Source organism: Poecile atricapillus, chromosome 13 (assembly GCF_030490865.1).
Source record: "Poecile atricapillus isolate bPoeAtr1 chromosome 13, bPoeAtr1.hap1, whole genome shotgun sequence".
Lineage (NCBI taxonomy): Eukaryota > Metazoa > Chordata > Aves > Passeriformes > Paridae > Poecile > Poecile atricapillus.
This window is the reverse complement of record NC_081261.1, coordinates 17,390,788-17,418,326: the sequence shown is the minus strand read 5'-3', so window position 1 is coordinate 17,418,326 and position 27,539 is coordinate 17,390,788. Positions and strand designations below refer to the sequence as shown.

General features: G+C 48.2%; 1 protein-coding gene and 1 long non-coding RNA gene across 3 annotated transcripts in view; one reads left to right on the top strand and one right to left on the bottom strand.

The window, feature by feature from the left end:
- Window positions 1–3,885: 3,885 nt before the first annotated feature.
- Window positions 3,886–9,722, bottom strand: LOC131583848 (uncharacterized). Of its 2 annotated transcripts, none has more exons than XR_009278612.1 (4): window positions 9,642–9,722; window positions 8,594–8,755; window positions 8,266–8,387; window positions 3,886–4,357 (listed from the first exon to the last, which is right to left on the bottom strand). It is a non-coding gene; the product is annotated as an uncharacterized LOC131583848 (long non-coding RNA). The 2 variants fall into 2 exon arrangements; XR_009278611.1 differs by lacking the exons at window positions 3,886–4,357; window positions 9,642–9,722 and adding exons at window positions 7,394–7,880; window positions 9,021–9,454.
- The window catches only part of CTNNA1 (catenin alpha 1), a 118,757-nt gene continuing 100,896 nt past the window's right edge, over window positions 9,679–27,539 (top strand). Inside the window, exons 1-2 of the mRNA XM_058848353.1 lie at window positions 9,679–9,817; window positions 26,269–26,375. Coding sequence (XP_058704336.1) covers window positions 26,271–26,375 — 105 coding nt within the window. The 5' untranslated portion in view covers window positions 9,679–9,817; window positions 26,269–26,270. The remainder of the gene's footprint in view (window positions 9,818–26,268; window positions 26,376–27,539) is intronic.

The window sequence follows — 27,539 nt, the reverse complement described above, 5'->3', positions numbered from 1 at the left end:
TGATGCTCCCAGGGACAGGCCAAGGCTTGTCTCAGAGCAAAAGGGCCTTTCCTGCACATCCTCTAATGGCACCTTTGTCCTTAACCCCTGGCAGATGCTGGCACCTGCCTGGTGATCCAGGTGGTGTGACCAGCTGCAGGTTACCAGGGCTTGTTTCCTTCTTGCTTTACCCCTGGACAATGCAGGTGGCAGGAGCAGTTCCTGCTTGCTTCAGGGCACAGGATGGCTCCAGGCCCTCTGGCCAGGGCTGCAGGGGGGAAGGAGGTGGCTGCAGAGCATTGCCATGGTTACAGGCACTTTCCTCATCATCCCTGAGGTTTTTCACCATGCTCAGTGCAACGCACCACAAAGCAGCCGAGGGCAAGGCACTGGGGTTTCAGACCCCTCCTGATGCCCATGTTCTCCAGGACAGGGAGAATGAAGTCTGTTCCTGAGGAGGAGGCAGGGAGAAGGGGTGGTGGTTCTCTCCTTATGACAAAATCACACTAATGAGGGTATTTAATTGGGCTCCAAACCATCCCTCCACCTCCTTGTCCCCATGCTGCTGCCTGTCCATGAGCACTGGGCTCCAGTGAGCAGCTCAGAAAGGGAGAAAGGCTCTACACAGCTGTAATGATTCAATTCTCTTCTAAAGCCATGGAGAATTATTCCAATCCCCATCCAGAAGCCATGTGACACTTGATGTCTTTACATCCTCTGGTGTCTCATTTTTGCTTTTCCTTCCCTCTCCTCTTGCTGCTCCTCCTGCCATGTGTGACGGCAGGTTGTGGTGTCTTCCTTCACCAGGCAGGGACCTGCCCGCTCCCCATGCCAGGCCCTTGGCAAGCAGCAGCTCTTCCAAAACACAGGCAGAGAAGAGCAAAAGCAAGTTTAGGCAGACAGTCCTCTGGACCAACTCCCACAGGTTCCTTCCTAAAAGCTGTTAATGCTCCAAAGCATCCCTTTGACACAGCATCTGCAGGTGGGCAAAACCTGTCCTTTCCCCCTGGCCTGCCATGAGAAGCCTGTACTTAAGGAGCCACCCACCCCACCTTAATAACTGGTGATAATTAACAGCCAGGCATGACCTCAGGCTCGTCATGATTTGGGTTTGACCATGTCCCTGAGCGAACTGGCTCTATTGGAATGCTGGCACCCTGCTTTCAGGCACTACTTGCTCCTCATCCCCCTGTCCAGATCTCAAGACTCTCAGGCATTGTGCAAGCACAGGGTGATGGGGACCAGCACGTTCTGCTCCAGCACGACAAATGAGGTTATTTTTTTCACCAGCATTTCAGCTATAAATAATTGAACATTTTAAAACTCCATTTCTGCCACAAGACTCTGGAGCAAAGGGTTCAGATCTAGTATACAGATATATTTTTAAGCAGTGAGAGATTGATTTGTGCTGCTCCTGTCTGGCTGACACCTGCATTCGGTCACCTCAGAAAGGCTCAGCCCGCTCCTGCAAAGAGGAAAAATTGCTGCTTCCTGAGCAGCCCTGCTGCAATAGATGTGTGTGGGGAGCCAGAGGTGTCCCAGCCCTGCAATTGGGAGATCTGCTGTGGCACAGCTGCAGGATTGTCTGCCCAGGGCATCCCAGAGCAGAGGAAATGCCCAGGGTGGCCGCAGCTGGGGTGGGGAGGGAGCCCTCTGTAGGGAGCTGCCCACGGGAACGGGCTCGTGTGCCCCAGGAATGAGCCCACATCCCTGTGGTGGGCTCGGAGCAGCCCCCACACACAATTCAGGGTTTTTCTGTCTATTACGTGGCTGGTTTCCAGGGAGGAATAACAGCTCAGAGCCTCAAGGCCTTTTAACTGGCTCTTCCTGTTATTGCTTTCTGAAAATAACAATAGTGGGAGGTTTATGTTCCTTCTCCTTTTTTCTTAATTCCATCCTTTCAGTGATGTTACAATTGCTTAAGTGGAGCTTTCCCTGATGCAATGTCAGGGTAAGCTGTGTGGCAGAATTACAGCCAGCTGAATTAGCACTGTGTTTTGTGCTGCTCTCAAGCATGTGCAACAATTATTAATTTTCCAGTGCCTACGTGGGTAGAGTGAAATCCTTCCACCAGCTCCCAACTCTCCAGTTCTCTCCATGCTCTGGATAGCACCAAGACCTGTCCAAGGTGCAGCACGAGCTCTTGGGGTGACCTGAAGTGCCTGACATGGTGCTTGCGGTGCCCTACCCACAGCAATGGGGTACTGCCAACGAGCTGAAGAGCAGAAATATGCTAAAATTGCCCATACATTCCCAGAAAGATCCAGAAATACCTTCCTTCTTTTCATCTAATGTGACCATATACAGAAGATGAGTGAGAGCCTTTATTTCTGGGAAGCCAAGTCTCTGTGTTCTGCCCACGCCTTGAAACCCTGTAAATAAGCTGAGGCAGCTCCTTGTCCCCAGACTAGAATTTCCTTGGATTTGCTTAAAACAATGGACGGAGTGGGTTAAGCAGAGAAAGGACAAGAAAAGACACATTTATGTTCTTGAAAGAGAAACCCAGGGCAAAGCTTCTGCTCTCCTCATTGTCATCCACACGCAGGCTGGACAGATCCTGACGGAGAGCTGAGGGGGAGTTTCACATTTCTGCCTCTGTGTCAAGTGTGCAGAAATAAATCCTCTGGAGAGCTGAGGGCAATGCTCAGAGGCCTGGGAAAGCCCCAGACACACCATGTAGGAGACATCACTGAACCCAGCAGGATGCTTCATAAGTCAGAGTTCTCTCTTCCTCTCTCACTTAAGAAAGAGCAGAGATCAGCAGAAAAAAGTTGCTGGGTGTGATGTTCCTGCTCTTGCTACAATACCACAGGAGGTGGGATTTTATCCTGGTTAAAAGGGATCCTGGTGAAAGGATTTATTCAGGTCTTGTTAGAAAATGCTGCCCCATCCTTCCCCTGTCCCAGGGTACAGACACACACAGTGGCCACTTGTCCATGTGGACAAGCTCAAAGATGGGGAGGAAAAGTATTTTTTCCTTGATGACTTTCCTCCCAGTAATCTCAGCTGCTATTTTTAAGGGCAGCAGATACCACAGCCTCAGACAAAAGTCTGCTTTTCAAGCAATGTTGTCCCTTTTTATAAGAAATGCTGCCAACTCCCAGAAGTGATAGCTCACAAACAATCAGGGAGAGGACAAGGGGAATGCTCTTTGAGGTGCTGTGCAGAATAGATCATCCACTGTACGGCAACAAATCAAATTTAGGGAGCAAGAATTTGGAAACAAATTACCAGCAAGATATTTCAAGCTGACAGCAATTTGGAGCAGCTTAGGTCTGTCTGGTAAGAACTGTATTCCTTTTATTTCCCTATCAATAGCAGCTACCTTATAAGATTGGTTTCTCGTTGATAATTCTGTCTGGAGCAGGAACTCCTGAGTACACTTAAGTTGATAACTCTCTCTTTGATCACATTTCAGTAGCAATGCTTTTCACCTTGACGACAGAATTTCTCCCTTTGGATGAAGTTTCCATGCCTAAAAAGCCACGTGGGTGAGGGATTTCCAGGCTCAGGGAGCTCTGGTGCACTGCAGACAGTGCTCAGACTGGGAATGGCAGGGAGATGAGCTTGGGCCAAGATCTGCAGGGGTTGGAGAACTCGTCTGTTCTGCCTCAGTTTCCCTGATCCTACAGCAGTATAGAAACTACTTGTAGGTGTTTGCCTTTATGGGAGAGGGAAAATTAATATCTGCTGCTGCCACCTCCTCGTAAATGCCGAAACGTGAAGGATTTAGGGAGTTTCTCCACACAGCTTTGTGTGCCTGGAGGAGCAGCGTGGAGCTCCGTATGGCATGTGTGAGTTTGGGAGCACACAGGGAATGGTGCAGGCACAGGCTCCGTGTGCCCCCACTGCCCTACTCACCCTGGCAGAGGGGGCAGGTGTGGGGCAGGTGTGGGGCAGGTGCAGCTCAGGTGCGGCTCAGGTGCAGCTCAGGTGCAGCTCAGGTGCAGCTCAGATGCAGCTCAGGTGCAGCTCAGGTGCAGCTCAGATGCAGATCAGGTGCAGCTCAGGTGCAGCACAGGTGCAGCTCAGGTGCAGCACAGGTGCAGCGCAGGTGCAGATCAGGTGCAGTGCAGGTGCAGCACAGGTGCAGCTCAGGTGCAGCTCAGGTGCAGCTCAGGTGCAGCTCAGGTGTAGCTCAGGTGCGGCTCAGGTGCAGCTCAGGTGCAGTGCAGGTGCAGCGCAGGTGCAGCTCAGGTGCAGTGCAGGTGCAGCACAGGTGCAGCTCAGATGCGGCTCAGGTGCAGCTCAGATGCGGCTCAGGTGCAGCTCAGGTGCAGCTCAGATGCGGCTCAGGTGCAGCTCAGATGCGGCTCAGGTGCAGCTCAGGTGACAAGGGGCAAGCTGGGGTGGAGGAGGAGTCGGGACTGACCCCACCCTGCACACAGAGAATGTGTTTTTCCAGCACTGGGGACTCACCTCGTGCTGCCAGCGGTGCTCAATGCGCTAATTACGGAGGGAGGTCATTAATGTCCATCAGCGGGCGGGGAGGGACGGCACTCGCAGGGAGGAATGTGTTGGGGGTAGACTGGAATGCAGCAGCGCTGACATGCCCGGAGCAGGAGAGACATAAAAAGAGTGCACTAGCCTGTAATTTCCCTGCAATTTCTCCTCGGGAAGTAATCAAAGTTTACGACTAGTCGTGGCAATGCCCGTGTCTCTGTTCCAGAAAGAGGTAGATAAAAATAGTTTAGAATCACACTGGGAAAAAGAGAAATTTGACATTCCTTTGAAAACTCTTTGTGGTCAAGTGCTCCCAGCCCACTTTGGCCAAGTTCTTAGTAAGAGGGATGCCAGCTGTGGCTGACAGTCCTTTCGGTTGCCCTCATGTAAGCCAGGCCCTGCTCATCTGCTGAGCAGAGTGATTGGACTCGTTTAATCTTTAGAAATAAAAATGAAGGGATTTGTGCTGGTTCAGCAAAGCCCTGGTTCCCCTCGGGGGCTGTGTCAGCCTTGGGACAGGAGGGCTCTTTCCTCCTGGTTTTCTCCCTTGCCCCACTTGCTGCTTGGGGCTGGTTTTGACCTTGCTGAAGCCTCACACGATGCTGCTGAGCTTTCAGGGAATAAGCAAGGATTCGGTGTTCCGGATGCAGGGTAAGGTGCTGTCAGCGGGGGATTTGTTTCCTCCACTGGCTTCTGCTTTGTGTCTAACATTTGGGAATCAATTACCAGGAGGCAGGAAAGCCTTGATCCAATGATGGTTTAAATTTGTAGCTTGTGACCCTTTAACACCCCAAATTAAAATCACCCAGTACTTGTTTTGCACTGCATCCTCCCTGCATAACAAAAGCCATCTACAATGGTATTTACTCAAGCGGTGCCTTAGAAACTAAAATCTTTTTGTCTGATCTCCACAGATATAAAATACTCAGTGACGTAACAGAGGCTGCATTTAAAATTAAGAACCTTTTTCCCCTGTGCCCTTGGCTAAGCTCTCACAGTCCCACCTCTACAGGAACCACACTTCAATGGTGCTGTACACCCCTTAGTCTTTACAACATTTTCCGATCTTTCCAGATGGAAAATGCCATAGAAATGTAAAACCTTATTAATTAAAGGCTGAAATAGATGCAGTGTGTGGAGGTCAGTGACTCATGCAGGAGGATTCTCAGGCTTCTGCTATGCATTGCCTCGGGGCACTTTTTTGAATGTTCCCTTCTCAGGGGCTATGACAGTTTATTACACAAAGGCTGTGCAAACCTGGAGGTGAATGCAAACTACTCGGGCTAGGAACAGCAACCAGTGAACCCAGTCCATGCTGAGCCTTTTGGGATGGCATAATTTCCCCTCATTCCATCCCCTGCTTTTTTCAGGCAGCACAGGCATGTGCTGTAGTGTTGGTGCAGGGGGATGCTGCCCCTTGCTGCAGCCCCTCTGTTCCTGGCCATGCTGGTGTTAGAGATTGCTTCTCTTTCTGGAGGGCCCAGGAGCATTTGATAGTGCAGGAAAAGTGTTTTACCCAGTGATTATGAACCGGGACATGTTTCTAGCAGACAGTTTTCCGTGGAGAGGGTGGCAGTGATGGGGAGCACAGCCCTGGCTCTGTGGCTGCGGCTCCCACAGAACCAGTGCTGACCCCAGAGGCACTGCAGCATCAGCTGGGTCTGATCCCTGCGCTGCCAGCAGTGCCAGGGAGCTCCAGTGTAGCTGCAGGTGTGCTGCTAAGTCCCTTCTCCTCCTGACTGAGGCTTGTTTCACCGAGGTAGGTGCTGTGGTCACAGCTGAGGCTGTGTACCTGCAGTCCCCCCAGAAGCACCAGCTACCAGCATTTCCAGAGTCCTGAGCCATGCATTGCCCCAGGACACTGGAATTTGATTTCTGGCTCTGCACACGCTCATTCCCAGTTGGATATTACAAGACAATCTTAGTTCTTCATGTATCCAAGCCCTGAAAAGGAATGGTGATGCCTCCCAGGTGCCTGGAACACTGAGATGAGCACTGGGGAGTCCCAGGAGTTGGTGTCATAGCACACATGAGATACTGGTGCCAGACCCTCATTTTGTCACTTTGCCGTATTGCTGACTTCATCAGAGCCCCCAGTCCTCGAGGGAGGCTGCATTTTGGGGGGGTCCCTATCTGGCTGTGAGTCCCTGCCCTGCTGCTGGCCCCTCTCTGGCAGCCCAGGGACAGGAGGTGACAGGGCTGTGCCCGGTCACTGCTGCTCAGTCACACAGCTGCTGGCACAGCACGGCTGCCCTGGGGCTGTCTCCACTGCCCAGCACATCAGCCTGCAGAGAGCCTCAGCCTGCTGCTATCTGAACCTGGAGACTCCTTTGGAGTATTTGAAGTTTTTCCTCTCTTTCAGTTCCTGCTGCCCATTCAGCCCCTGTGGCAGGACCTTCAGTTTGCCATTAAAACACTCTATATCTTTTCCTCATTCTTTTTTATTTCCTTCTTTCTCCCATACCTCTCAATCCCCTCACCATCTCCTGCCCCAGCAGTCCTGTCTTTGAAACTGATGTGAGAGGTGCAATGTTTACTTCTTGCGAATAACAAAACAAAACACAAAACCACAAAGATCAAACAAACATTTTGAAATGGAGCACAAATGGATGCATGGAGCAACTACTTCCCTTCAACAATGTTGTTACAGTAATAGAAATTTCAGTTCCAGGTGAGGCACATCATTTAGACCTCGTGTACACTGGGAGTGGAGCTCCAGCAGGTGCTACATAAACAAGCCCCTTCCTACACAGACCCAGCCCAGGATTTACAGGAAAATGCAGCTCCCCTGCGGTGGCTACACCCACACGGTGTCTCCAGGTGGCCCTGGCCAGGGATTGCCCTTGTGCACACACCTGAGGAGCAGGGCCAGGCTGCCCGGAGCTGGATCCTCCGTGGGTGAGAGCAGGAGCTTCTGTTGGTGTTACACAAACCTCCCTGCAGTATCAGTGTGGCCACCTCGCCTCCCTCTCCCTGTCCTCTCCCCTGCCTACCCTGCGTTTTCACCCAGTGAAAAAGGGCAAGAAAAACATTTAAAAACCACCAGGAAAACAGGATTATGAAACCACAAACACTGTCACGGGAAGATCTGAGGTCAAGCAGCAGACTTGTAATTCATTTCAGAAAATGCATTTGATTTCAAGCTGCCAATGACATGGGCTGGATGGGAGGTGTGAGCTACTGTTGCTGGGTGCCTGTCTGAACACCCCCTGCATTTTAGTCTTGTTGACAGAGCCCAGTGCTGTGATTCAGAGAGAGCTGTTAATTAAGAGACAAAGTCCAATCTCAAGCTAGCTGGCTCTATTTTTACATAATTTTATGTTTTGTTTGCTGAGCCTTTTAACTCGCTCCATGAACCAACAGAGCTGCCAGCTGATCTCCCGCTTCTGCCTTGACTTTTCAGTGGTGCAGTGCAGAACATGTGATTCTCTACAACTACAGGCCTTCTACTTTTGAATCTGTAGGTTTAAAAAGGATTTTTTTTTTTTTTAAATCTGACATTTTGTCCTGAAAGGATGTGAGGCACACAGAACTGCCGAATGTGGAAGCCACCACAGGAGGCCAAGACATAATATTAAAAGGAGTAATGAAAGAAAGCAAGCTATTGAAGTGTAAACTCCATTTCAACTGAGAGTATGCTACAGACAGAAATGAGTAGTTTGGATCCCTGGTGCAATTGACACCAAATATTAATGGTTTGGTATAAGCAGGAAATACAATGAAGTTAAAAAATCTGTTTGCCATGTGTTTCCATAGGAGAGTCTGTTTGTTGAGGCACTGAAGACCTGTATTTTCTTTAATAACCTGTATCTCAGTCAGTTTAATTTCAATTACAGATCTTACCTTCTTTTGACTAATTTCACTCATTGGCAAGGCTGGGCTCTTGATCCCTATTTTCTTCCTGGATTATAAAACAACAGTACTCCACTTACTTCCTTGTCTTGGATCCCTTTCTTGGATTAAACCTGCAGGAAGGAAAAATGCAATCAAATTCGCTGCAGGACATGGTGTTCCTGCAGGAAAGGCTTGTAGAAATATGGCAAAGATGGGAGACACAGCCCTGCAAATCCCATTGAACCAGGGTCTGGAGGAAAGTCACAGTCCTGACCACGGTGTGGTCACCTGTGCTGTGACACTGACCTTGGGCCAGCCCCCTCACTCAGTTACATACCTTGAATAAATCTTCCTTGTAGGTTACTCAATCTCTCTATTTTTTGTTTAATAGCAAAGGATGGAGCATGTAGATTCAGGTATCTCAGAAGTGCTGGCAAATGAGTCATGAAATGTATTAAATTTATTCAGTTGTCTTTACAATCCAGTACAAGTGTAAGTTCTGTGGAAAGATTTGTATTAAAAACCATCTCAAAACACACCACAGAAAGTCCCAGAGTAATTTGTTGCAGGGTAAAAACAATCGCTCTCTCTCACAACAGGCTCACTGAGACTTTTCAAAGAAAACTTTGAAACAAATTATCGCATAAAGACAAGTTCTTTCACCTGCAGACCTGCCTCTCAAGTCAAGGCTGGGTTCACAAAACATTCCTCTCTTCTTAGAGGGGCTCCTGTGGCCCTGCTTGTACCTGGAGATTTCCTCTCACCTGTAGCCTCGTTATTAGAGACATTTGGATGAAAACAAGGCTTTTCCTAAAGCAGCAGCTCTCAGGAGGGTAAAAATATCTAGATTTTCAAAACAAAATACCAATTCAGAAACCCAGGGGAAAACCGGCTATAACTTTCCCTCTGTCTCCTTCAAGTTCCTGCATCTATCAGTTCTCCTCTCTCCATAGAGCCTCGGCATGCTGCACTTAGGAGGACAAGGCCAGGTTTTGACTTCGAATTTATTGATTCTATGTCAAAAGTAGCATCGTGAGAGCCTGGGCTGGGGGCGGCCGGAGGAGGGCTGTGAAGGGAGGCTGCCCGAGGGGATAGGGAGCTGTGCCAGGCTCCTCTGTGGGGGTCTGGGAGCTTTTAGGGTGCCCTGCTCGGGGTGAGTGGGTCCGGTGGGTTCCTGCCTGGGGTGAGGGGGTGCAGCCCTGTCCTGCCCGGGGTGAGGGGCTCCCGCTTGTCCCACCCGAGGTGAGGGCCCCAGCCCGGGGTGAGGGGTTGCAGCCCTGTCCGAGGGGGTTCCGCTTGTCCTGCCCGGGGTGAGGGGTCCCTGCCTGTCCTGCCCTGTCCTGTCCGAGGGGTTCCCGGCCTGTCCCGTCCCCGCCGTCCCTCACCTGCAGGCGGGCGGTGCCGGCAGGGCGCGGGGGCGGCGCGGCGGGCGGTGCCGGGAAGAGCGGCCGGGCCGGGCGGGGAGGCGCCGGAAGAGCCCATTTCCTCCGCGGGACGGGACAAAGCGGCGGGCCCGAGCGCAGCCAGGGCGGCCGCCACCACCCAGCTCAGCTCTGCCCCGGTAAAGTTGCGGCTTTCGTACTTAGAAACTTTTAGGCGCCGGGCCGGGCCCCGCTGCGGCGGGGCCGGGGCGGGGGGCGGAGGATGGGAGCGTGGGAAGGGAGCCGGGCGCGGCTGGGGAGGCTGCGCTGTGCCGGGGCCCGCGTGGGAGCGGGGCGGACCGTGGCTCTCGGGGCCGCCGAGCGCGTTCGGCCGCGGGAGAAGCGCGGCCGGGCCGCTGCCGGCGAAGTTTCGGTGCGGCGGGCGGTGTCCAGGCCCCTCCCCGGCCGGCCGGGGCCGCCCCGGCGCCGCTCCCCGGCTGCGGGCAGGGCCGGGACCCCCCGGGAGCGCTCCGTGCCTTTCGGAGCCGCGGCCTGTCCGGGCGGCGCCGCCGGAGCCGGAGCGAGTCCTCCTCCAGCCCCGGCCGTGCTGCTGATCCCGTACGCGAACAGCCGGGAACACCCCGCGGCCCCGCCTGGCTCCGCCACGTTTTGTGACACCCACTGCTAATCCCCTCCTGTGCTGGAAGGCGAGAGCGTCTCCTTCGCTGACAGAAAGTTTCATGCTACTTTTCCCGACCGAAAAGTAGGGAGAGCGTGTCCACTGCTGGGTTCTGTGCGACCCCCGCGTCTGCTGCCTGTGGCCCTGGGCTCCCTGGGCCACCCGCCTGTTACTCAGCGCTCCTGCCACTCCAAAACGCCTCAAATCTTTCGGGCCGAAAGTTTGCGGGAAAGTGCATGTTCCAGTTATGTTTAGTGAAGAATCGGATGCGATCGAGGCACGGTTCCCTGCCTATCTGCCCGTACAGCCGTGCCCAGGCCGTGTCTTCTGGCGAGGGCCATCGATCGCTCCGTGGCCCAGCTGGGCCGCGAGCCCCGGGACCGTGTCCTCAGCCCGGCTTTCGGAGTTATGACTCCAGGCGTGTCTGGGCTATCTATTGAACCAGTCTGGGAGCTCTTTGCTGCCCTTCCCCCTTCTTTTGGCTTTGCCTATTGTTTTTTTTTTTTGGGATGGGAGTTGTGCAGGAGGTGTTTTCTGGGTGCTTCAGTCACTTGTGCTCTAGTTCCTGGTTTCCTGTGTTTTTCCTGCACTGGGACTGGGGAGGTGGGAGAGGCTGCGCTCCTCAGTCCTGCTGGCTACACCAGGCTCTGGAGTTGTTTATTTCAGTTCCTGGCCTGCTTTGTAGGCAGGATTGTGTTGATGAAGGTGAAAACCCAGCTCATTTTACGCTGGGTGAAGTCTTTGCTCTGTCTTGGGGCACCAAAGCCACGTTAAGTGTTTTGTTGTACTTATTTCACCCTTCTGAATCGAAGCATCCTGTTTAGAAGGACATACTTTGATGTTGAGTCACTGTTCATCATTTTCAAAGAAACAGTTTCTAAAACATCACAGAAATGTTTTGACTTTTCTCAGCGGAAACAGACAAAGGTTTAGTAGGTTTTGTTTTTAGAAAGGCTTTGCTCTAACCTTTTCCATAACAAACAATGTGCTTTCAGTCTTTACATTTTTTTTTCAGCTAGCTCTAATAATAGGCTTCTGCATTGGAGATTTAAAGTTTACACAAGGTGGCCGGGGGGAGCGCAGTGGGCAGAGATTAGAAATCCTGTGCTCAAATCGATGCTTTAAAATACAAATGTAAATACCTTCTTCACAATGAATTTTAAGGCTTTGAAACATCAGCATTTCTGTGCTGACATGTGTAAGGACAGACATTAATGTGCAGTTTCTTCATAAGGCTTCTGTTGGTCTGATAAAGTTAACTGGGAGATGTAATAGAAAAGTAATTTGTGTTTTTTCAGCAGCATGAATATCTTCCTTCTGCAGCTGTAAGATCGAGAAATTGATCTTGCAGAGGAATCCGCATTAAGTAGAAATGTTTATGAGCTGGAAATACACTTTAGTGGGACTTCAGGCCTGCCTTGAATTTACATCTGCTGTTAATGTTTTGATTTCTAAATGACCTTTCTTATGCAGAGAATTAGTCAAGATCACAAAAATACCAAATGGTCAAAGCAGCCTGCTCATCATAGGTGGCCAGAGGGGCTGGTCTGGAGCGAGGGCCCACGTGGCCATGGTGCTTCTGTTTAGGATTTGCTGGATTCTGTTTTACTGGCGTCTGTCAGCTTTGCTGGACACCAAAGGAAACATGATGAATAAAAGAGGACTGAGTGCCATTTTGTTAGGGACAGTCACTCAGCATAATGATGAATCACAGACTGGTTTGGATTGAAAGGGACCTTAAAGCTCATCTGGTTCCATTTCGCTGCCATGGGCAGGGACACCTTGCTGCCCAAACCCTGCTCTGAGCCCTGTCCAACCTGGCCGTGGATGTTTCCATGGATGTGGCTTCCTGCTTTTGTGCCTTGACTGACATCACTCAAAATCTTGAGATGAATCTTGCAGAACTTCAGTGTTGAGAGTGTGACCTTGAGGAATGGGATGTGTTACTGCTCTGGGAATTCACCCGAACTCTTCTACAGCTAATCTGGAATAGCTCCATTCAGTGAGTTTATAGCTCGTGCGTTGGTTAAACAGCATTGCAGCTTTAGAGAAAGTGCAGATGTTTGATAATTACTACTTTTAACTCCATACTATTTTAATCCAGCAAATGAGATTTAAAATAGAGCTACCACAAAATTGTATGCTAGCACCCTGACTGGATGAGCTCCTCTGGAAAGACAAGCACTGAGAGTGGCCTGCTGTGTCACGAAGCAGAACTGGGTGCAGATGGATTTATTGAGGTGAAGGAGTTGCAGGAGGAACGCAGTAACTGAAACTGGAAGTGGGATCGTTCTTCTCGAGTGACTGAGACTCCTTATCTGCTAGTCAGGGTGAGAATGGGTGTAACTGTGATTTCTGGTGTGCAGAAGGTTAGTCCAGACTCTTCTATGGGCAAATCTGATAGTTAAATATGATTCATAATTCCTTGTGACTGGTGGATTTAAAGAGCCAGCTACCTTTTCTCTCAATATGATTACATATTTTTGCTTGTTAATCCTAGCTGTACTACAGAAAACATCTGTTAGTCCTTTGATATGTGTTTATAAATATCTCTGGTGGAATTAGAGGAGTAACCTTTTTTCCCCATGCTTTGTGAAGTGATAGAAATTATTCAATACACAGATCTAAACTAACACAGTTTGCAAAGCGAAATTCTCCCCCAGTCTGATGTTCCCTTTTGTTAATATTCCTCTAATTTACAAGACAGCTACTTATTAATCAGTTAGACTCCCAAGAGCCTGTTCTGAAAGGCTTTAAATTCAGGGATCAATGCCTGTATCCTGGGTTTATCCAAAGCACTGTGAGCAGCAGATGGAGGGCAGGGATTCTTCACCTCTTCAGGTGAGACCCCACCTGCAGAGCTGCCCCAGCCCCGGGCCCAGCACAGGGAGCACCTGGAGCTGCTGGAGCCAGGCCAGAGGAGGCTCCAGGATGAGCAGAGGGATGGAGCAGCTCTGCTGGGAGGAAAGGCTGCCACAGCTGGGAATGTTCACCTGTAGAGGAGAAGCTTTGGGGTGAGCTCAGTGTGACCTTGCAGGAGCTGCAGGAAACATGGAGAGAGAGAATTGCCAAGGGCTGGAGGGACAGGACACAGGGAATGGCTGCCACTGCCAGAGGACAGGGATAGATGGGATATTGGGAAAAATTCTTGGCTGTGTGGGTAGGCCCTGGCACAAGGTGCCCAGAGCAGCTGTGGCTGCCTCTGGATCCCTGGCAGTGCCCAAGGTCAGGCTGGATGGGGCTTGGAGCAAATTGGGCTGGTGGAAAGTGTCTTGCCCATGGCAGGGGTGGGATGAGATGAGCTTTGAGATCCCTTCCCACCCAAACCATTCTCTGATAAACTCAGGGATGGAAAAAGCAAACATGAGGCCAGCTGTATCTAAAGGAATAACCATTAGCAAGGCAGAGAGGGGAACAGTGCTCATGAAGCCAAGCTGGAGAGCAGCTGCTTCTCTGGCAGCTCTGTTTTAGGGCATGGAGTGGCACAAGGACAGGGGAGTGTTGATGGTACAGCCCAGGATGAGTGAAACTCCTGGCATTGAGGGGCTTGAGAGCAAAGCAGACAAGGAGCTGGCACCAGTGGGGCAGGTAGGATTGCACTGGGCGTGATGTGAGATCCCAGCTTGTGGTGTGCTGTTCTTCCCAAAGAACACCCAGTTTCTCAGCAATCAGTGCCCTATTATGGAATAGATCTGCATATGACTGTATATGCTTAAGAAGAACTTCTGTGTGGAGCTGATGTTGAGCAAATGAGGAGTTGATGTGGAGCAAATGAGATTTTGGTGCAAATTAGGGTAGAAGAGGCACCGTTGGTGCACCCTGTTCTAAAGTAGCCTTCAATAGCTAGTTTAAAGAACAGGCTGAAACTAATGAGCTTGGTGGGTGGGTAGATGCTGAAGGGTCAGGAGAAATAAAAAAAAATAATAATTTTTTTTTTGCCTGGAGGTTAGCTGAAGGAACTGAGGGGAGATTGTAGGCCCCACAGTTCTGCCATTGCTCAGCAGGTCAAGAGGAAATTCAGGGAAATACTGAATTTGTGGCTTTCCGTTTCAGTCAGTAAGGGTCAGTGTTGTCAGGAACGTGTGGCCTTGATGGCTTGTGTGGTTTTCCTTGCTCCGCCTTCCACTGCTGTTCCCACTTCCCCGAGGGCTCAGAGTTTTCATTCACTTCATTCTGAGCACTTGTAGAAGTGATATCTATGCAGATCTAAGGCTCTAGGGGGGAGATTCTTTTTCTATATCTTTCTCTGGTTGATACAACCTGAGCACAGAAGATCCACTTAAATAAATGGTCTGCACAAGGGCTGCACTAGCAATGTAGCTTTACAGAGCCACAAAGGTCAGTTGAATTTTTCATGTAAACAGGGCTGAGCTGTGTGCCTATAAAACGGTGTTTAACCTGCGTAACACTGAGCAGGTCAGTATTCATCTTAGCAAAGTGCTCTTGAGATCTCCAGCTGAAGCTGTAGGTGGGTAAATGTTTTTTTTAATTGACTGGAATATTGAATTCAGTGCCAGCATTGTTGAACAGCAGAGGAGAGAGCTGTGGTGAGCTTAGAAGCAAGAAGGTGAAAGTGGGTGTGAGTGCAACTAATCAAGATGTACAAGCTGCCAGTTTTTGCCCTCTTTCTTGCCAGTATGTCCTTGTAATGTATGCTTGTAAAACTAATCCCTTTTAGCATGACTTAAAGACCTCGAGAGTCTTGCTGCTCAGTGCTGAAGGGTTGCTCCTGGTCCTGGATAATTCATGATGGGCTGTGGATGTGTATGCAAGTGACACATCTCATAGTAACTTCACTTAAAACCATACAGTTCATTCCCACCAGTATCTGATGTCCAGATGTTTTGGAGTCTAAGCAACCTGAAACTTCAATTATTTATTCATTTCAAAGGTGAGAAGTTGAACAGTGAACTGGAAGTGGTGCACAGAGGGCTTAGTGTGTTCTGATTGCTACAGCTGGGAGGTCTGTCCTGCCGTGACCCTCATCAGGAGGTTCTGGTTGTACTGGTCCCGTTAATTTTTTATTAGCATAGCCCTTGTCTGAGGCCCTAAGATACAAGCCCTTCACCTGGTCTTGGCTGAGCTGGCTGTTACCAGCACTGAAGGAGGGAATAAAGCAGGAGCTCTGCCTGTTGCACTGTTGAGCAGTATCCTCTGGCTCTTTGATGCCTTTGTGGAGTGATGGATGCTCTGGGATGGGGTTTGGGGTCTCCTTCTGGTTCTCTGGTCGTAATTACTGACCCCTGCCACTTTGCTTTTTGCTGATCCCTACAATCATTTATCATCATTTATCTTCCCTCCTTTTTCCTGGGTGGTGGCAGTGTGTAAAGTCATCCCCAAAAGGGAAAGCAACAGGCAGGCAGTAAAACAAGCAATAAAACCATGAGAAGAACAAACAAGTAGCATTGCTTCTCTGAGGTTCTCTACCAAGGTCCAGCAGTTTAGGAGGTTCCTGAGGCAGGACTTGGAGTCTGGACTGGCTGTTCTGCAGATGTGCCTGGTGGCCACAGTGGCCAGTGCTGGCAGGAGCCCCCATGGCTCTGACAGTCCTGGCTGCAGGTGCAGAGCCGCTCTCCTGTCACACGTTCAGCTGGTGACTCCATGCCTTTAACATTTAGAAGCCTTCTGGGTCAAAGGACTTCATAAGAGCTACAAGTAGAATGAAAGATATGGAATATTTTTTTGAGTGAAAAGCAGGAATCTGGTTTGGCTCTGTGAGAGGCTCTGGAGTAGTTTAAATTTTGGTACAAACTATGGCTTTGTAGTTCCTGTCACTTCCACTCTCTGGAAGATGTGTTTAATTAGAAACTACTGCCCTTGCAGATGGAAACACATTTCCGAAGTAACATTAAACAATGCATCCTGAAAGTGGAGACGTGGGGAAGGCTTTTTTGGACAGTGGGCACAGCCTGTGTTTGTTACTCCATGACGCTTCACTGCTGGTGGAGTCCTCAGTCACAAACCTCTTTGCACAGGCACAGAGAAGAGTGCAGTATGATTGTGAGAGGGGCTTTTCCCCTCTCTCCTAGCTGGGGATTAGGGAGAAAAAATAATTACATGAAATCCAATAAGAGTAGCACCAAAAAAAAAAAAAAAAAAAGCTAGAGGGTTTATTTGTAGCAAAACAGAATAATGCAGATTAGTTGTGCAGGGTTCAAAGCTTATAACCTCAAGGAGAAAAAGTTAATTTCTGGTCTTTATGCATCAGTACTTTACTGTCAGGTGTTCTAAGCCTGTTTACTTAGTTTACAGAATTGGTTAAGACAATTTGAATATGATTATTTGATTAACAGAGTATTATTATGGGCCTAGGGAAAAGTCAATGGCTGTCAGTGAAAGATGCAGTGTTCAGCAGAACCACAGGCAAAGCGCTGGTGCAAAGCCAATGGAACAGGATTTTTTAGCTCATCTGGTTTTTGTTCTGTATGTTTGTCATGTTTCCTGTTCCTGGGGGTGAAAAGAAGGGGTGGAGAGAGAAAAATGTGTCTTTAATCAGATTTGAGTTGGTTTCTACTTAGTAAATGGCTGTGTTACTATATTAAAATCTTTTTTTTTTTTTTCCCCAGCAATACCATCCAAGCAGTGACTCCTCTTTCTCAAACCTGGTTCCTTCATGCTTTTATGGAATGTGTGTGGGACAATGACTTTTGTTTTTTTAGCAGAAGTTGCTTTAATTGGTCATCTGTCTGTCAGGGCAGTGACTTGGAAGTGTTCCTGCCCAGGCAGGTCACAGTTAGCTCTGACTCCCATGTGCTGTGGTGCACCTTTAGCGAGTTTATACTTGACAGAAGATGCTTATAGCTGTGCAGGAACGCTGGAAATCATCCAAAAATTCATCACAGCATGGTGTTTTTATTATTACTTGCTTTGCTCTTCTGGAGAAGCTGTAAGTTGTGAGGAGTCGGTGCCCCAGCGTTGCAGAATCCGCAGCCTGGAGGAGATGGGGTGTCAGAGCACTGTGAGCTGCCTCACTCCTCCAAACCACGCTTGTGCAGCCCATTCATGCTCACTCCTTCTTCTGGGGTTTGTTTTTGTGAATTCCTGCCTTCCCCCTCCCAAACTCACGGTGTGTTGGTGGAACTGCAAGTTGAGAGTTGTCTGAGGGCGTGTGGTGATGGTGCAACTCTTCCTGTGAGAGGAACTCATTGTTTAGAGCTCAGAGATGTTGCTGAAGGTTGTCCTGAGCACCAAGGGAAAATCTCGGTCTCCTCACCTGTGGGGTTTGTTACTTTTTTCTTTAAAAAAAGCTCCTTTGTAATTTTTAGCTAAGACTGACAGAGTGTTCCTGAATCAAAGTGGAGCACTGCAAAAGGACTTCTGAAGGAGTTTTCATAGGAAACTTAGAAAACATTTTACTTTGAAGAGCCTTCACACTCATGTTCTCCTTTTGCTTCAGTGGGTGTTTCTAGTAGGTTTTGCAAAAGGATAAAAAAACTGGAGAACTTTTTCCATTCTTAAAACACAGAACTTTTAGTTACGTAGTCCTTGGTTGCTGCTATGCTGAGCATGGATCTGAGGGAGAATATGGTATTTAGTCTCTGGTGATACAAGGCTGTCCATTTGTTCCATGTTTAAGTAAATTTTCATCAACCCCCTAATTATAGGGAGTCTTTTTTCTTAATTTTTTTTCCAAAACGTGTGTGTCGGCTCCAACAGCTCCAGTATTTGTGGACTCCTGACAGTTTTAAATTGCTAATGAAGGGCTAGGTTTCGAAGATGTGGTCAGCTAAAAGCACTGAAGGGTATTGCATAACAGCATATCAATTTAGGAATGAAAATGCAGTTTGAGTGGGGTCAGATTCTGGTTATTTCTGACTCTTTAGCATAAACAGCACTTTTTATTGCAGGCTGAGTGCTGGAGAAGATCAGAACAAAAATCCCCAGGTTTTCTTTTCCCTTTATTACCAGCCATCAGTGAGGTTTTGCAGGCTAAGCAAAAATCAATTTTGCAGCTGTGGCAAATTCTTCTGCCAGCTGATAAAGTGGACTAATTTATAACAACCTTTTTCTTATTTAACATATAGTTGTGGCAAAAATTATCTTGTTAAAAGGTTGCCCTTTCTTGCATTCACTGTTAACTGAAGGTTGGTAATTGGAACCTGTGCTGGCATAGTTTGGGGTTTGAAGGGCCATGCTCTGAAGCCACAGCCTAGTTATTATATCTGCACTGACTGCCTGTCCCTAGGGTCTGAAATGTGTGCTGTGGTTCAGAGAGTGCCAGAAACCTGTTCTTTAATTCTTTCTCAATGATTTTAGGGAAGCTTCATGGAGTTTTCTGCCCTAAGAGTGGAAAGAGGCACTGAGGGTGGAAGGGCTCTTGGTGGTTGAATTCAAGTGATCCAGCAGATGCACAGGAGTCTCCTGGGTTCTGACATCTTGTGTCCAGGCTGAGCCCCCATGTTGTGGTGTGAACCTACAGTCTGAGCCTACAGCTTCAGTGTGAGAGATGTGGCTGAGCAGGGGCTGAGGTTGGGAAGTTGAAGCTGCCATCTCTGCACAGAGAAGCTCGTGAGAGAGGTTGCTATTTGCTTAAACTGCAGGTGTGGTGTCCTTCATGGGCAGAGCCTTGCAGTCCTGACCCAAGGAGCAGCTAAATACAGTGGTTACACATCTGGTAGTTACTTGTTCTGATCTCGGAACTTTTCTTCCGTGGTGTTACTGAAAGTCTTCAGCATAAAATGCACAAACATGCACGTGAAGGCAGAGTGAGTGGTTATTATTCATAACAACTATTATTATATATATTATTATTCATAATAGCTTGCTGGTCATGACACATCCTTTTTTCCCCAAATACAAAGTTCTGCAGCCAGAATATAAAAATTAATCTCAGTTCTAGAGGAGACTCTCCTTTTTACAAAGAGCATGTGTGTCTTCTAAAGCATTCTTGATACCCTGTCAGTCTTCTTTATGGGGTTGGGATCATGCAGGAGTTTTGGAAACTGAAAACCGCAGAAATGAATTGGAAGTTTGTTGGAGCTATCCATATGAACAGTTAAATGATTATAGGCCTGAGTTTGGCTCTGTATTCTTTCAGGGTGTCATCCATGAACTGGAGCCTTAGTGTGACATAAATAAGTCACTAATTGCTCGTGCTGCCTGTGATTTGTCTTCCATGCACCTCCTTTCTAGATCCTCTGTAGTAAAACAATTCTGTCAGAAAAGAAACGATCCGAGCTGAACCGTTGCATAACTGTTGGCACCAGCATCTGCCAAGCAAACTTCATATTTGCCACTGTGAAATCTCTGCTGAGCTCCCAGGACCAGCACAGTGAAGCTGCTTATGCAGAGCCTGCCTCCAACCCTGAAGCAGCAGCAGGACCTGAGTGAAGGATTGAAAACTGTAGTGACAGAGCACGTTCCCGATTCTGACTGATGAGGAGCCACTCGAATCCCCAGCACTGTGACAGTCTGGAAGCTGCTAGGAGATAGCACAGACTGCTTGGGGGAGAGTGAGGCACCTTCATCTGCTGCTGTGCCCTGTGCCCGCTCCCCTGATGCTGCGTGGGCTGGGCTGGGGCTCTGCTGCCACGGGGAAAAGGTGAGGAGCTCCCCGTGGCTGCTGCCTCTGCTGGGAGAGAACACAGTCAGGAATTCCATGGATTTTTGTAGGGAAACTGGATTAGATTTAATCTCTCAATTCAGTAGCAAGGTCTAAATCAGTGGAGAATAGGGAAGCGTTTGTTTGTTACTGGCTGTGTCAGGCTGTCTGTCTGATGAGTGTTTCAGATACCTCTGTGGGTCTTCTCCACAAGAGCAGCAGAGAAAAACTGATGAAAGCAGATTAAGAGACCTGGAGCTGGGATGGCACTGGTGAGAAACAGGCTTATCTGAACCTGAATGTCGTCTTTTTCCTTGGATGGCTACTGCAGTTTGTGGGAAAAAAAACCCAAAACAAAAGGCGTAGCGAAGTTGAATAGACTTGAGTGGCAGGAAATTCCATCAAGGAAAACATGGTCATTGGTTTCTACAGAAGGTGGTTTTATTCAGTGAAGTTATTTCCCATGTATTTATCCAGGATTTGTATAGATACCACACCTGAAAGTTTAGTAGAATTGTGTTCACTGAAAACCAGGAGTTTGGGATGAGGTGGAGATGGTCTTACCTTGACACCAAGCAGAACATGGCCGGTGTATCTACTCACACCTCAGAACTTGGAGGCACTCCAGAGTTTAATAACACAGGCACAGGCAGTACATCCCACCTTTGCCACCAAGACCTGAGTCTTGTAAGACAGGTTCAACTCAAACTCATCCTGTACATACAAATAGGGGCTTTACCACAACATGACCCCCGAGTTTGTATTAATATCTCAGAAATTCTAGCAGTAAGGATTTCTACTGGGGTAGTACCTGTGTGGCATTTTTGGTGGGGGCAGGGTTTGCTAGCTGAGCAGATGGAATGTAAGGTTGAAGGCTACGTTAGAAGAGGATGACTTTTTTTCAGTTGTGTATACTTGATGTTAAATAAAACCAGCTTAAATAAAGTCTGCTTAAATCCTCCTTGAAAAGCATCGCATACACCAAACATCCTTGACTTGCAGCTATTTGGCTGCCGAGTGTTGCTTTATTTGTGGAACAGGGCAGACAAATTAATTTGGAGACTGTGAAGGGAAAGAATGAAACTTTTTATTTTATGGATACTCTTAGTTATATGAAAACCAGTTTTGGATTGTCTGTGGGCTGTATGAAGCCCCAGCATGTGAGCTGAGTTTTATTGAAGTGTGCCTTAATCTCTTTGAAACCAAAACTGTTCAGAAGGTTTGCATTAATGGTGTGTGTTAGATACCCAGCTCCTGAAGATCTTTCATCTCTTGTCTGTCACATTCAGCAGGGGTCAAGGATCCCTGCTGGTTGTCAGGTGGGTTGGGTATTTGGGTAACAAGCCAAGCAAAAGGATTCCATTGGGAAAGAGGGGTCTGGTTCTTTTTCTGTCTGGAGGATAAAGCTGGGTCGTTGTGTTGTGAGTCCCTCCGTGTTCCATCCCCAGTGATGGATGATTCTCATGAGTTATAATGCAGTACACTGTATCTAGAGACAGTCTGGAAGCATGGTAGGAGACCAGATTATCCTGCAAAAGGAGTGAGACTACTTAAAGACATATGAGAGAAAGAAACTGCAAAAAAACTGCAGTGAAATACCTTTTACTGCACATCGGCCCCACAGAGTGGGAAACAGCTGAGGAGTAGCAGCAGGGCTGTTCAGGTGGAGAATGTCCTCCCAGGTATAAAACATTCTTGTCCCACATTCTGTGTTAGGTATTTTGGCTAGCACAATGCTGGAATTCAGCATGTGGTCTATTGTGCCAGGCCAGGTCAGCTCCTCTCTGTGCCAGTCAGATCATTCCTTGAATACCAGCTTCCCTGAGAAAAACCAGGAAATCAGTGAGTGCAGCTAAAAGCTTTTAGAAAGCAGCCTGGCAGGAGAGTTAAAATGTGAAGACTGACAGCAGATCTCATGTTAAAGACATTTCAGGTAGCACAAGGTGGTGGGGCTGAAGCACAGGAGATAGGCAGTTATTTTTTGCTGTGTAACCCAAAGAGATTTACCCTTGCCTGGAGGTGGGGTGGCTGCAGGATGGTTTGGTACAGGGCAGGTGGAAAGGACTCACTCAGTAGTGTCTGAGATACAGCCAGTCCTGCCTTCAGGTGTGTGTGTGGGAGTGCAGCCTGGAACAACAGGACCCTGAGCACTTAGGCCTTTCTGTGATTTGTTGGGGTGCAGAGCTTGCTGTTTAAATTGTGTTCCTCCATGGGCTTTTGGAAAAGCCTTAGGTACCTTCAGGGCACTTCTGCAAAGCAGCTGCAGAGCTGCATTCCTCTGCTTGCCACTATCTAAAAATTATTTGCATGCCAGTATTATGGAAGTAGGTATCTGAAATTACTCTTAAAACCTTGAATTACCAGTTTTTGAAAACACTCAGACCTTCAGTTGTGGCTTTTGGAAGGAGCACTGTGTGCACATCAGTCTTGGTGTGTTCCTGGCAGCCCCAGCAGCTCAGAGATCCCTCTGTTCATCCTTCCCTCCAAGCAGGGCTGGGGCCTGCCCTGGGGGACACTTCAGAAGCAGAACTCATCTCTATGCTGGTCCTTCCCTGGGCAGTCCCACCTCCTCCATCAGGACAGGAACCTGGGAAGGGAAGTTTTAGTTAACAGCTTACCCCGAGACTCAGCTCCCTGCAGTGGCTCAGCCCATCAGGCCTGTGCCAGTGTGGGTCTCTTTGGGCAGGGAGAGGAGCAGCAGGGTGGCAGCAGTGGTTGGTTCGAGCAGAATGGAGACCTGTCCTTATATTTTAGCTTTAGATGAGATCTTGACTGTTTATAGAAAGCTGTAGATGAGATCTTGACTGTAGAGAGTTGTCCAGGGATGATTCTCCTTGCAGATCCTTGGCTGGAACAGAGCTCCTGCAAGTGGCTTCTTTAAGCTCCTGTGCTGTCCCTGCCCTCATGTCCTTGCCAGGGCACTAAGCCCCAGTGAGACATTGCACTGCTATGGAAATCTATGTTGCAGTAACGAGGACCATCACGAACAGGAAAATAACCCAAAGGGTTTGCAGTTAACCTGCTGGGCTGGTGAGCATGCTTGGAGGTTGGGACTTCACATGTCTGAACATCAGATGTGTGGGGAGCACATTCCTGCTCTCTGCAGAAGCTCTGCTTGATGCTCAGTTTTCAGTGGCTCCTGGTTCAGCTTGGCTGTGGCTTCCAGCTTTGCCCCGTGTTCCCACTGCAGTGGCTTTGCCAAGGGTGCCAGCTGATGGTGCCATCTCCCCTTGCCATAGCGCTGTCTGTGGTGGCATGGTGAGCCAGATGGGCATCTCAGCCCACCTTGCAAAAATGGATTTCTTTCCCTCCAGCCAAATCAGCCCTTCCCCATCTGGTTAATCGCTCAGGCGTGGGGAAAGCTGTGCCAGTACGGAGGGGGTGTGATGTGCAAATGGGAATGAGTTCCTGGAGGGCTGTGGGAGGATGAACATTGGTCTTTAAGCAGCTTTTCTGCTGCTTATGAAACCACAGGCTGGGCAACCACAACTCCCCGTGCAGTGGTGTTGTTCTATATATTCCTGCACTTGAGATTCAGCGCCGCTCTCTCTTCCTCCATGTGGTCCGTGCTGCTTTGTCCTTGAAATGTGTGGGGCTGGGGCATGGAGAACCTTGTTCCCATGTCAGCTGGGCTGTCCTGGCTGTCAAACCAGCGCTGCACTGCTCTGCAGGTGGGTTCCTCCGGAGGAGGATGTCCTCTTTCCCTGTAGGTGTTGGAGTGACTGCAGTGGGGTTGTGGTGTGCTCTCTAGGAGCCAAGGGTTAAGCACTCTGCTCCAGTATCCCACGGTGTGCTTTGCTACCTGTTCCCATGTTTGAATTCACTGAGGGAGAGCTTGAGCAGTCACAGGGGAAGGGCAAGTTCCAGAGAACAGGGGGGAATCCCAGCCATGCCATACCAGGGCCTGGCAGTTGTCATTTTATCCCCTAAGCCCATCTCACCCATGTGTTGGTAACCTATAGCCTGTTCCTGTATTCTCCACAAGTATTTAATTGAATAAACATATTTATTGCAATGAACAAATGATAGCCGAGCCATTGCTGCCAAACAGGCTATTTGATATCAAGCTTTGCTTTTTAGATAAATTTCAATAGCACTGCTACTAAGTGGTTTTATAGACCATTACTTTTGGCCAATTCATGAACTATCATACTAACGTGTTTTCAGATGAATTGCCTTTATTATCCTACTAATACAATTAATGTATCTTCTCATGGTTACCTTGTCCTGCACGTTGTTTCTGCCAGAGGTGTAGCAGCATTAACTACACAGAAAAAGCCTTTCTTTAGAAACCTGCTGGGCTTTCCAGAGCCCTGGCTCTGTTTCTCAGAAACCACAAAGGTTGTCAGTGTATTTTTCTTGGCTTCTTGCGTAGGAAGCATTCGTGCCAAGCTAATGGGGAGGGAATAAAGCATTGAAACCATTGAAAGGGTGGGAAGCTACCTGGGGGTGAAGGGCATTTCACTGCCCTGTGCCAGGGCATTTCACAGCATCTGGGCTGTGGCACAAGCTGATGGGTGAGTGAAATGGAAAGGGGGACTGAGAGAGAAGGTTAATGAATGAGTTCACAGTGCTTAGAGGCTGCTGTCAGAGGTAGGGTAGGACAGGAGGTGACCACCTTCCCCCCTCCTGTGGCTCCCTGGGGGCTCTGGAGCTGGGAGCCTTCACCTGCACCCACTGTTTCTCCAGTGCAAACCATCAGAAGGGTTACACGTGCACCGGCATCAGTCAGGCTCTTTCTAGTCTCTCTCTTTTTAAGCTTTCAGCTTCTAACATTTTTCTCCCAGCAGTGTGGGCACTTGGAGCATGGGTGTAGTGGGGAGCTGAATTCAGCTGGGTGGATATTCCTGCTTTGCACCTTGTGAAGTGGTGTTTCAGTATGTCAGCTGTGGTCAGCAGTGCTGCAGGGATCTCTGCCGGGGAGCAGCCCTGGGCCAGCTGAGCCTGAGCTCCTCCAGTGCCCCAGAGCTTTTATTCTTCCCTGGGAAACAAGCAGCCCTCCTGTGCACAATTAGCTCTTGGGGTCGGGAGAGAGCAGTTGGTTGTTGGTACGTGTTGTAAACATTGTTGGTTACCAAAATTAGTGCCTTGCCTCCTGCATTTGAAAAACAACGGGATGTTGTGCTCGTCTGGCAGCTTGGGGACATCTGGTGCTGTCAGAGCAACGTGACTGCTGAGATGCTGTGCAGGCAATGCCCTGGCCAGAGAAAGATTAAAAATATCAGCTAATAAGCTTTAAAATGACCTCTACAGTAGGTATTTAGGAAGATGGGTGTACAGAGATTTAGGAAATCTATTTCTCTTCCCGACTTCTTTAAAAATAAGAAGTTACAAATGTAGGTTTAGTCTAAGCTTGAATTTTGAGGTCAGCCCAACACAGGAAGATCTAGAATCTATTATGTCTGAAGTGATATGAATTGGTTTTATGGCTCTGTAATACTTCAAATCCATTTTTTACTGAAATTATTGTTCAGTTTATTCTTTTGTTGTAATGTGCAGCATCATGGTGTTAATCCAGTGATTTGTTGTAGTTCCTTATTTTTAGTTCTATTTTTTTTAGATTGCTGGTCTCTACAGCAGAGCTATTTTAGTAGTTTCACTCAACTTTTCCCATAAGTATGTTTGCTGTTCCGTTGGGATGTTGATATAAAACTGTAACGGGAAGGAACGGCTCAGTGACAGCTTTGAACAGATCTCTTCATGCAAATCTGCTTTTCCCTCCTATGCAAATGTTAAGGAGAAGTGTAATAGATATGTAAGCTGTTAAGTATGAACCAGCTGGATTTTCTGGCTTTGTGAGGCTTATATTCACTCCTTTACCTTTGTAGTCCCCAAAGGTGAACTGAGTGAAGGGGGAGGTGCATGGGTTGGGTTGAACCTGGCTCCTGCTTTGGCAAAGCCTTTGGTCAGTGACTGGTGGAGCTGAGGATGTGGGCAGCATTCTGGAGCTGCTGAAGGATTCCCTTCTGCTCCCCCACGCCTTGGGCTGTGCCTGAGGGCTGCTCTGGGGGCACAGGAGAGCTGGCCCTGGGTGGGAAGTGGTGCAAATTGGGCAGTGGGCACCCAGCTTCATGGGCAAAGTGCCCCCACTACCTGTGGTCCCTCTTCATTGCTTGGGGACCAGCAGTGGGTAGCCCTGCTGATCTTGTCATTGCTTTGATAAAACAGCAGTGGCTGTACAGGTTTGTGTGTGGGTTTATTGGCTTTTGGTTTTATTTTCTAACCGAAATGTGCAGGTAATATCTGTATATTGTCATAACATTATGTCAAACTCACACCATTTGAATCAAAGCTGATGTTGTTTCTGGAGATGCTGTAACATTCACTTACACTAAGTGTATGTTTTGTGTTTAACAGGCTTCATTTAAATTTATTTTTAGGATGCCTTAACAACAAAAAATTGTATTCATATAGCTCTTTTCTTCTGGCAGAAATGACTGCTGTCACTGCAGCCAACGTGAACTTCAAATGGGACCCCAAAAGCCTGGAGATAAGGACACTGGCAGTTGAAAGGCTGCTCGAGCCTCTTGTTACACAGGTAGGAAAAAGATGGGGCAAAATAAACAGTCATAAACATGATTGCCTGTTTTGGTGTTTCATTTTAACTAAGTCACAAAGCTTAAATTTTAGGTGTAAAACATGACAAACTAAAAATAAAAAGGTCTGCAAGCAGTTTCTTTGCTCAGTTTCTTTGGAACAGTCACTGGCTGTGAGTCCAGGGAGACTGTGCTGCTTTAGCACCTGATTAGACACAGCAGTTGCTAACATGCATTTCTGCACTTCTGATTGAAATAATGTTCTGTGTCTACACTTTGGGCTGGATTTGTGAATAAAAACTTCTTTCTGTTTGGTGTATGTGCCCCAGTGGAAAGCACTGAAGAGCACAGGAAGACTGGAGTAAATCTTGTAAATGGGAGCTGTGTGTATTGGGTGTTTCAAAATTCTTGGAAGAGACTTTCTAGGAGGTCTGGAGGAGAAGGTACACAGGAGACAGTTCACTTGTTATCTTCAGCATTGTTTTCCTGGAATGTGAAATGTCTAAAATGACAGAATGAGCTGGGTAAAATTCCTGCTAGGTACAGACAGGAATGAACTAATTTTGTTTCCAGTATTATTCCCTTTAGTCACCAAGCTGCTGTCTGTACCTGCTACTTGTTCCCTCTGGATCCTCATGTGGGCAGTTGGATGATGAGGCTTTTTAGCTGAAGTTACTGATAGTCTTTGCTTAAAAGAAATTGTCCTAATTTGGCAAACTCAACTGAGCAAACTTGTTCACAGGACCTTTTTCACCAAGTGCAGTATCTGTAACTTACTCCTCAAGGAATAAGCACAACAGGCTGTACTGGCAATCCCCCGCTTTCTGAATGATGTGACTGGCAAAATACAGAGAGGGAACTGGAGCAAATTGCCTTGTTGCAACTTATTCTTTATTTGTAGAACACGATGAACTGAGAGTACCCAGTACAATAAGCAACCGCGATATTCCCAACTGACGGCTTTCCCTCTCTGCATCAGCCAGCTGGGAAGATGGATTCAGCTCTGAGGACCTTTATGTCAGCAGTCCTTGGGCTTTCCAGAGCAGTAATTTTTTTAGTGTTGTAATTTAATGTCCCTCTGAAGCAGCTTTGTGTGCATTTTCTGAGGCTTTCCAAAAAGGAGAGGAAGGAGTAAGGCAAATGGAGAAGTGTGTGTGGATTTTGTG